The sequence below is a fragment of the Prunus mume genome, linkage group LG7, assembly GCF_029339155.1.
Source record: "Prunus mume cultivar Tortuosa linkage group LG7, ASM2933915v1, whole genome shotgun sequence".
Taxonomy (NCBI): Eukaryota; Viridiplantae; Streptophyta; class Magnoliopsida; order Rosales; family Rosaceae; genus Prunus; species Prunus mume.
Window position 1 is genome coordinate 19050279 of NC_142704.1, and position 10931 is coordinate 19061209.

A 10931-nucleotide genomic window follows, 5' to 3' on the forward strand; every position below is an offset into this window, starting at 1 on the left:
CAATGCACAATTTTCATGACTATTTTGTCCCTATGATACAATTTATAATTACAACGTATCATTAAATGCATTCTTTTTTTATTTGATTTAATATGGGCATAATTGGAAAATTATACAAATTTTGTTTTCCATTCCTACTCAAAACAAACATGGGAAAGGAAACAAAGTGAAATCTAAGTTACTTGCCCGACATTACCAAACGTGAAAAGAATCTTTCGTTCTCATTCCTTGGGAAATGACATAGAAAGTGATTTCTCAAATCCATTCCGTGAACCAAACGGGGCATAAGAGGTTTAGCCCATGTCCTACCCATTGACAGGCATTTTTGGCCCTAATGGTTGAATGAGTCGCGTCGGGCCAACCCTATCTTAAATAGGCTAAGCCCAGACTTACCCAAAGATAATAAAAAAAATTCAAGCTTATGGGCGGGTCAATGAGTTTGGCCTCTATGGCCCTATCAAATAGGCTGAATATAATTAATTAAATGTCATTATGCTTAATTAAATCCAATGATCATTAATACTAGTTTACTTTTATAAAGATCTTAAAAGTAATGATAATTCATGTTAATAGTAAATGGGGTCATTATATTCTTTCGAATCTTCTAATTAAATACAACCCTAATTCATGTTAGTTTAATTTATAAAATATTATTTATTAACTTAAATATTAGGTCGTGCCGGATCGCTCATGGACTTAGAAATTGTGGTCTAAACGCTACCCTTTACACAACGAATCGGGCTAAACCTCCCATAGTACTGGCTTGAGCCAATTCATATCTAAAAAAATAGGGCTGAATTCGGACTAACCCATCGAGTTTGGGCCATTTATACAAGCCTAGTTACACATTGATAGCTATAAGAGCTACTCACAAATGTCACAGTTGGGAGGATTAAATTGTATATATATATTAAAAAAATAAAAATAAAATAAAAAATTGATGCCTAACTTTGTAGAGGCAGGGAATATCCAAATGCATTTTCGGTCCAGAATAGTAGGGTCAACATGAACACAGCTTTATATAGCAGGGTAAGCGTGACTTGTAAAGTAAAACAGCATGAAGTGTTTATATATCTGCATAGGATGCGACCATTACCAAAAGTCGATTTATGGTCCCAACAACATCTAAAAACAGTTGAAATCATGAAGACGTGGATACAAATCTCTGTTCAAAAAAGCCTCGGATACAAATCTCTGTTCAAAAAAGCCTCTCCATCTGAATCTTTGTCCCTCCATTTTACTTCAAAAAGCATGCCATAAGCTTCATCGGCTGACTCATGAGCTGTCCATTTCGCAAGCAAAATGCAATCTTCAACTCCAACATTGCAGCATCCAACGCAGCACTCAGCTTTAAGCTTTTGAGAAAGCATTTGCATGCATTTCGCATATTAAAAGAAGTGTCCATAATTAACCAAGTAACAAATATATATTCTTTCACGCAAATTGAAACTTCCACATTGCTCATAAAACTCATGCTCTGCAAAAGTATTAAAAGACCAACAACAAGACGAAAGTTTTGCTTTGCCTTTTCAAATATTTATTCCCATCCAAAAATTAAAGCCGCTTCCTATAAAAGCCAATGCCATCTATTCTATTAAAGTGAAAGAACAAAAGTAGTGAAATGTGTTTCAAAATAAATCAAATTGCTACTTTTATTGGGCCCAAGCCTCAACTCAAATTCAAAGGTTTTTGAGTCAGCCCAAGAGTTGGTTTGGCCAAATCGCAAGGCTGAATAGATCAGCCCAATTTGGTTCATTTTACACCCTTATCTTGGTTATTTCTATTATGGAATATATAAATCGACAAGGAAAATATAGAGGTTAAAACCACTACCCTTTTGTGGGTAGTGGTTTTAACCTTTTTGTAGTAGTTGTAGTAAGCCCTTGTGGCTATTGTATTTGTATTGCTCTCATAGCGTAATTTATGAATGCAATTTTTCTTCCGTTAAAAAAAATTAAAAACACTTCGGTGTGATCCTTGAGCTGGTTTTTTTTTTTTTTTGTTTTGTTTAATAAGAGTTTGATTGGGGCTGCTTGCAAGCAATTATCTTGGTTGGGCCACTGTCACCCCCTTAATTCTTTTACCAGAACAAACATACCCTATCAAAATTTTGGCCAGAGCCTATTTATCTTTTGTATTTTGTCAACCAAATTGTACCAATTAATTACGTCAACTGGCAATTTGTTCATGCTGGCTAAAATGCATGGGCCTCTTAAGCTCAATGAATTGGAGGACTTTGAATGGACAAAGAATAATGATCTACGGGTACCCATATCTCAGTTACACATAGCTAATCTTTCCGGACACCCATGCCTAATTTCTTCGACACCCAAAGTTTGTCTAAACTTATTATTGCTTGGGCCTATAGACAAGTCGGTGGACCGTTGCTCTGGGTTTCGTTTTTTCCAGTAATTGTTTAAAATTGGATTAGATTGGATTATACTAAACTGTATTAACTTCTTTTGTACAACCGCATTTGGGAGTAGCCTAAGTTTTTGATCTTTGATATTTTGGAGTTTGGAGTGTTAAGCTTTTGGCATTTTGGATTGTATTTTGACGTTATGGAATTATTGATGTGAATTTTGACATTTTAGGATTTTTTTTTTCAGAACAAGCAAATTTTATTAATAAATGGGTAAATACAAGAGATGTACAAGAAGAACACACTCCAAATGGAGGTTCTTGCATACAATAAATCCAACAAGACATTGAGTAATAACTATTACAAATTCAATTCCAATTCACTCAGAGTTGACAGATATATGATCAAGAAGCATTTACAGAGTCTACAGAGAGACCATGAGAACAATGGATTCTGCATGAACAGGAAATAGAAGCACCAAAAGTGAAAGAGTCTTACCGCTCAACATCCACTAGCAAAGAAGGCCACAACACCTTCAACATTCCACATGATCTCACAACACCCAATATGAAACCATCTAAATCTAGCAATTTTACCTCCTCAACATTAAGGATTTTAAAAGTCAGTTCAAAAAGACTGGAGATAAACAAAACCTAACACAAAATTGGGGAGAAGCAAAACCCAGCGTAAAACTGGGGAGAAAAATCTCTCTACAACATGACGGGGGAGAGAGTCACCTAGTTTATTAGCTAAATGGTTGGTTTTAAGGGAAAATACCTTGAACCAAAGGGGATTACAGAGAAAAGAGACCTAGAAGAAAGGAGAAGAAGGAAGAAGGGTCGGACAATTTAGGAATTGGGAGGTAAATTTTAACATCATGCAGTTTGCCAACAGTTGAATCCAATACTTTTGTTAACCAGAGTAGAAAGAGAGTATTTGTTAAGAGTCATTTTATCTCAAGCTTCTAGAGGCCTTGATGTAGAGATTTGACTTGGTAACAAGTGGCAAACTACCAACCAAAGAACAAACAAACACATGTGCCCTATCCCCACCACAAAAGATGAGCTTCATCCCATGTTCAACTTAAACCTTCCTAATCCATTCTTCTCCTAAGTCCTACTTCATATTCCAACTTCTATACTTCCTTGCATCCAATTACTTTTGTAATGGCACTCACTTTTATTTCCTCACTATCCATTAAATCCTTAACCACTTCTTCTCCAAATCCAAAGGCTCCCCCAATTCGTCTGCAATCCCTCTCCAACAAGCCCTTTTCACTGGTCTGCCAATTAGACCCTGAGAGACACCATTTTCATGGTAAGCATTTCTTTTCCTAAATAGCATATGTAAGCTACTGTTTGTGATGAACATCTAAGTTTCAAGCATACTAGCTTACTGGGTTTTCTCAAAAAGGTTAGATTGTTCCAGCAAGCAATGCAAGACAGTTAATGAAGATTCGAAGAAATGGAGAAGCATTGTCTCAGCAGCAATGGCAGCTGCAGTTATTAGCTTTAGCTCTGGCATGCCCGCCATTGCTGATCTCAATAAATTTGAAGCTGACACACCTGGTGAATTTGGGATTGGATCAGCTGCCCAATTTGGTTCTGCAGACCTCAGGTCCCATTTCTTTTTAGAAACTGTATGTTGCAAGCATTTTTGGGTTCTGAGTATAAAGGTTGAATTCCCTTCCAATGTTGTTATGCAGGAAAGCTGTACATGTGAATGAAAATTTCAGGTAATTTTTCATCTCTGCGTCATGTTTAGCCATATGCCATAGCCCATAATTTGGACCAATTTTACAAAGAAAATAGATGAAAAGAAAAGTTGCTGATTTTGTTGTTGCTATCTGTAACATGGTGTTTTGTTTGATTGCAAGCTTGCTGCTTTATGGCAATTTTTTTCAGTTTGTGCAATCTTGTATTTAAAATCAATCTAAATGACTAATACAGAAGAGCCAATTTCACTTCTGCGGATATGAGGGAATCTGATTTCAGTGGTTCAACATTCAATGGTGCATACCTTGAGAAAGCAGTCGCATATAAGGCAAATTTTGCAGGTAACATTGCTGTTGTTGAACGTCGTATCGTACACTTATAGAGAAACCGTAATATGCACAAGTGACGTTGAGACTAGAAGTACAAATTGAAATAACTATAGCATTTTCATCATCCAGTAAATAATTCACATCAGAAAGACAGAAACCCCCACTTCATCATTATTTCCATTCCTGAGAGGTCATATCCATCCCAGCCCTGCAAGTTAGAGTATTTCTTGTATGCCTTTGTCACACCGTTGCATAATGCTCTATTGAAACCTGCACTTATTTGGCATTTCAAAAGTTCTTATATTGTTCAAAGATTTGCAACCCAGCTACTGCATCTTTTCTTATCATGATCCATGATCCAGGATCCAGGATTGGTATCTTTGCCTAGGAATCTTATTGCATTGGTATCTTACAACTAAACTAATCTTCACAACTGTATCAGGTGTCAATTTTCATACACAAAATCTTTAATTTGTTAACATCTTCTGACATTTGACAGGTGCAGATTTGAGCGACACATTGATGGATCGTATGGTATTGCCTGAAAGCTCAGCACAAAATCCTTAACCATTTGACTTCGGCATAGTTTTAGGCACAGTTTTGATATTAAACTTGAAATAGTTAGTTGAAAGACTACCTAGTTTTATTTCCATTGCTTAAGAATTATGATGATTACAGGTCCTTAATGATGCTAATCTCAAAGATGCCGTGCTTGTTAGATCAGTTCTCACCCGAAGCGATCTTGGGGGTGCCCTCATTGAAGGTGCTGACTTCAGTGACGCCGTCTTGGACCTCCCCCAGAAGCAGGTACTGACCTAGCCTTCTATATTTCTACAACTGTGTTGGAAATTTGTAACATTTTCTTCTTTAGCATGCATATTCCTACTAGTTCTTGGGTTTGTTCATATAGGCTCTTTGCAAGTATGCAAGTGGGACGAACCCAACCACAGGGGTGAGCACAAGAGCAAGCTTAGGTTGTGGGAACAGTCGACGAAACGCTTATGGCACTCCCTCATCCCCTCTGCTAAGTGCTCCGCCTCAGAGACTGCTTGATCGGGACGGATTCTGTGATCAAGGCACTGGTCTTTGTGATGTAAAATGATTCCAAGGCATGGTAATTAGTTTTACCAACATCATTGATCGCATACGATAAATGTGTGTAGATATGTACGAGGGATAAAAGAAAATGCAGAACCAAAACTACCTGTACATCCTTAAAGCCTTAACTATGATACACATCTGAAACAGAAGGAATCAGTTGTTGATTATGATCATATCTTGAGTAATGTATTGATGAGAAAAGTTTTCCAACTTCTGTTGCAATTGGAGTATCCTGATCAGTGCTACTTTCTATCTCATTTCCCATGACTCTGATTTCAAATTTCACTTGGAGCCGGTTTACAGTATGCAATAAGAGGAGGATTTGTACAAAGCAGCGTGAAAGAAATTAGGATTTTTGCAGTCATCTATTTCAAACCAAGACTAAAACGGGTACAGAAAATTGTTCAACTTCAATTTTTCTAGACTTTGCATCCTGTAATTTAACAATTAGGAAACAAAAACACAGGAAAAAAGAAGAAAGAAAACCTGGGTTTAGAGAAGCATCTGATGGAACTGCACGTTCTTAATTCCTTACCAACCCTTGACAGTCCAATGCCGAAACAAAGTGCACTGTGTGTGTTTTATTCGCTTGGTTTCCACTTGCTTGTGCATTCGACCACAACTACAAGTTAAATTCTCCTCTTTAATTAGAAAGTTTTGTTTTTCTTTGAAATCAAATAGATATCAAATGCAATTCATATACCACAAAATAATGATATTAAAGTCATTTTAATTTGAGACACCGAGTTATTAATAATAGGCTCACAATTCTTAAAAAGTAATATATTTCTAGCTTTCCAAATTTTCCATATAATCAAAAGGGCAATGTGTACATCCAAAGATGAGAACAAAAGGAAATTAGCAAATAAACTGCTTTGACAATTCATAGCAATTGTTATGTTACATGATTACAACAAATCACTTTGACAAAACAGTAAACATAAAACAAATAGCTACTTCCTCTGTGCAGCAGGCAATATCCGTTCCGAAGGAAACCTGGAAACTCTTAGTATGACTTTGCAAAAATAGCTACTTCTTCTGCAGGGTTACCAGTCATCAAGCATGATTTAATCCCACGAGGCTGTTCAAAAGGAAAACACCTAATGGTTGCCCCCGTTTCTTCTTTTACTCTTAACTCCTCTTTGTCACTGTACCAATCATTGGAGCTCAATATCAGCATCAGAAGTGCAATTCATATTTATTGAATTAAAAAAGTCAAGATAAACATACCCAGCAGACCATGGACCTCTTGCCCATTTTCCCTGGGAGATTGCAACTTTGAGTTCATCATATGAGCTGACATCCACAATATTGCTGCCAAAAAACCTCTCTTCTTGTCAATTCCTCCATAATTTTCCAACAAAGTAAGAGGGAATAATAAATGTTAAGATGATTTGAGTACTACTACTATCAATTCAATTCTTTTTACTAGATGCCTTATAAAACTCTATCAAACAGAAAGCATCTTAAGACCGTAGAGTGATAAATGTTGGAGCAAGAAAGCACCTATCCCGAAATGATTTTGCTTTTTCCAAAAGTGACGACTGGATCTCATCCAACTTGTCCTTGATATAAGCCTCCAAAACCGAAGGCTCCATGGATATTCCAAAAACCTTCCCTTGCTTTCCAGGAACATCTCTTCTAGATACAACCACACTCTGGCTTGAAACATCACGAGGGCCAATTTCAATCCTTAAAGGGACTCCCTTAAAAAATTAAGGCCTGTTATTGGGGTGATTGACAAGAAGAGAACATTTTCATGCAGCTACTGATATCTTAAAAGAAAATATATTGTAAACAGCTTCTTCTAAAAGATAGATCCCATACATTATCTGTGCCTGCATCAGAATCAGCACTCAAAAGAAACGATTAACTCACAGGAAGTATATGTTCACATGTGACCAATACCAGTCTAAGAATGAGGAAGGCTCATTTTATTCATAAAAGTATCAGGCGAACATCCCAGTCAACTCTCATGCAAGTCAAACAATGAGAATGAATGAGATGGCTAATAGATGTAAGTTTTTCAACTCGTGTCACAGAGAACTTCTAAATATATAAGTTGCTCTCAAGTCATACGAATGATATGCCAAAAGTAACACACCAAAGAGTACCAATTTCTGCTTTATCTTTAAGGATAAACACAAACCTTCATCTCCCAGAAATTGAATTTCCATCCTGGTGTTCTTTGATCAGAGTCATCAAGTTTAACTTTAATGCCTGCAGCATGCAGTGCTTCCTTTACAGATGATGCAGCATTAAGAACTACTGCTCTATCGTCATCCTTCTTCCAAATTGGTATGATCACCACCTAAAGCAACCAATGCAGTTTTTTATAAGAAAAAAAAAGGCATGCATGCATACACGCATGGACACATAAAACACACTAAACAAGCACACCAAAATGAACTTTAAGCATGACAAAGTATCCATTCTTATGAGAACAAAGAATGCTAAACTCTAAATAATTTTGTGGAGTGGGAGAATATATTAATCCGACTACAATACACCAGAAGATCAAATGGATGCTTTCTGTTTCAAAAATTTCTTAACCAAACGGTGAACTATAACAATACAAAATTGACAAACACATCCAAACAATCTGGATACAGAATTTCTCTCAAACACAAGGGACAATCTAACCATGGATTCGATGTCCATCGAAAGCAAGTCCTAAGCCGGCTTCCATGTTACTGTTCTATTACGAAAAAACTAAAAGAACCCAATATGTGGAGTTATCAAAACAGAACAGAGTGCCTTTCACTGTGACATCATTAATTCCCCTTTATGCATCGGAATTTTCAATCAATGAGATACACCTTATAGATTTGTCACAAAATAACAAGCCAGGAAAAATCGACACAAATGCTCATCTTGAACATATTCTGTAGTTAGATTACTCCACCACTGTCTTGCTCCTCTGCTTATGAAGTTGTTCACATCTATTGCATTTGCCAAACATATTAAGGAATCAATCCCAATAAATTGCGACATTAACCAAACTCACAAACAAGTTTCCAGATACTCCTGTACTCAGAATATGCTAAGATACTGACATCGATGAATGACGGACTGTACTTCCCAAAAAGTCTGTTTTGAAGACAGTCTTACTGCAGCTTTTGATTTACATACGTATAAGCAAATCACCACAACTCTAGAAGTACGCATTAGCAACATAAAATGCAAAAAGTTCTCCAACTTTAGCTTACCTGTATCGGTGCAATCTTTGGGGGAAGCATTAAACCTGTATCATCTCCATGGGTCATGATAATACCACCAACGAAACGGGTACTGACAGCCCACGAAGTCTGCCATACATGTTGCCTTAGTCCACTTTCATCAGTAAACTGTGCAAGCACAAATTTTGGTCAAATGGATCATATACAATTAAAGCATACATGAATAATGATTAGTCAATTACAGGAAACAATGATATAAATTGAAGACTCTAGAAGGAGGATTAAAGATCCTATTCCCTTAAATAGAATACTACAAATGAGGCTTCAATTTCTTGAAGCATCAGGAATAAAACTGCAAGGACAGCACTATCATAGAAGAATACCTGTGTTCCAAAGGCCCGAGAAAAATTCTGCCCAAGATTGTGGCTGGTTCCAGCCTGTAATGCCTTCCGATCACCCATCATAGCTTCTATGGTATAGGTCTTCACAGCACCAGCAAATGTTTCCACTTTTGACTTTCGACCTGCAATAACAGGTATTGCAGTTTGCTCATAAGCAAATTTTGTATACACGTCAATCATCTGTATAGCCTGCAAATCAGCAGCAGTACTGCATTAACCAAATGGTACTCATTTTGCTACTGTTTAAGGGCAATCATTATGTCAGATGCAAACCTCTTTCTCTGCCTCCTCTGGAGTGGCATGAGCAGTATGACCCTCCTGCCAGAGAAATTCAAGAGTCCTCACAAAAGGTTTCGTCCGCATCTCCCATCTTGTGACATTCGCCCACTGAATTAAATTAGCCATGACAAAATACCAAAATTTAACCCAAAATTCCTCTAATGAAAGTTGAAGCACGCTGCAAATGATGTGAGAAAGCATAATACCTGATTAACCATAAGGGGAAGATCACGGTAACTATGAATCCACTGAGTGAACATGTGATTTACTATGGTTTCACTTGTGGGTCGAACCTGCACACCTTCGGTCATAATTATTCAGTAACTTCAATAGTTTGAACACAATAGTTCAGCTTATACAATCAAATACAAAATATGAAAAGAGTTCGCGATAGAGGACGACATACCACAAGTTTCTCTTCAAGCTCCTTCCCTCCTCCTATTGTCACAACTGCTAATTCAGGACTAAATCCTTCAACATGACTAGCTTCTTTCTCTATAAATGAGTAGGGTATAAACTGCAGCATTCCACATAATCAAACAACACTGAGTTATAACTTGTAAGAATATATTAAAATTTGGAATAACATAAAACCAAAAAATTAAAAAAGCATTGTAATTTAATAATACCTGTGGGAAATACATGTTACTGTGACCGGTCTCCTTGAATTTCACATTCAGATAATCCTACAAAATAAATAACAATTTTTTATAAGCCCCTAAATTTAATTTTAAATTAAGGCAACAAATACAATCCAATGCAAGTAGTAGAGCTAGAATTACTTGAATGGCTTCCCAAATGGCGTAACCGTAGGGACGAATGACCATGGTGCCGCGAACCGGACCGTAATCAGCGAGCTCAGCTTGCTCAATGACATCGAGGTACCAAGCATTGAAGTCCTTCGACCGAGGAGTAACGGCTTGGTCCTGGACTCGGTTGCTTTTCTGAGTGTCGACTCGGTCATCGGTCTCGGATACCGTGGTCTGAGCCGAGAAGGAGGCCGCGAATACTGGAGTACGGAGGATGTGGTGGTGGTGGCAGCGGAGAACAGCCGGAGAACGGCGGGAGACGGAGGGCAAGAAGAGCGAGCTCAGAGAAGGTAATCTCAGTGACACGACCATTTTTGGGGGGCTCAGGGACTTGGGAGAGAAGGGAGAGAGATGAGGTTTATGATGCGGGTGTTACGCGGTGAGGCTACATTGGCTGTAATGGTGTTTCAAGTTTCTGATCCGTTGATCTGATATCTCACGGTCTCTGATTGGTCAGTAGATCACCGATCGATTTTAGAGTTTGGTCAATCTTTCAGTATGGGTTGGGTTCTATTTGGGCTTGGCCCGTCAAGGAATTAGAATTTTCAAGTCTTTTGGCTAGCCCAATTACTGATGGAGGCTAGGATAATTAGTTAGGATAAGAACAAATTGATGGTCATTTCCCTCTAATGTAATTTTTTGAGTAAGTACTACACAACTATTATGCCGTTCGAACTTGAGACCTCAGGTTTGCAAGTTAAGGCTATTTTTCACTAGGGTAGACCCCGTTGGCCCCTCTAATGTAATTAAAAGAAA

General features: G+C 37.6%; 2 protein-coding genes across 2 annotated transcripts; one reads left to right on the plus strand and one right to left on the minus strand.

Moving 5' to 3' along the window:
* The first annotated feature begins 3417 nt into the window (after positions 1-3417).
* Positions 3418-5717, plus strand: LOC103337234 (Pentapeptide repeat-containing protein). Its single transcript, XM_008240397.2, has 7 exons — positions 3418-3679; positions 3781-3979; positions 4068-4097; positions 4312-4418; positions 4906-4940; positions 5085-5213; positions 5317-5717. The coding sequence occupies exons 1-7, from the start codon at positions 3529-3531 to the stop codon at positions 5506-5508; spliced, it is 843 nt and encodes a 280-aa protein (XP_008238619.2). The 5' UTR covers positions 3418-3528; the 3' UTR covers positions 5509-5717.
* A 558-nt stretch (positions 5718-6275) lies between these two features.
* LOC103337236 (proline--tRNA ligase, chloroplastic/mitochondrial-like) lies at positions 6276-10622 on the minus strand. Its single transcript, XM_008240399.2, has 11 exons — positions 10149-10622; positions 9996-10052; positions 9773-9883; positions 9573-9659; positions 9361-9474; positions 9070-9276; positions 8717-8854; positions 7657-7818; positions 7014-7213; positions 6738-6821; positions 6276-6655 (listed from the first exon to the last, which is right to left on the minus strand). The coding sequence occupies exons 1-11, from the start codon at positions 10485-10487 to the stop codon at positions 6514-6516; spliced, it is 1641 nt and encodes a 546-aa protein (XP_008238621.2). The 5' UTR covers positions 10488-10622; the 3' UTR covers positions 6276-6513.
* Positions 10623-10931: the final 309 nt, after the last annotated feature.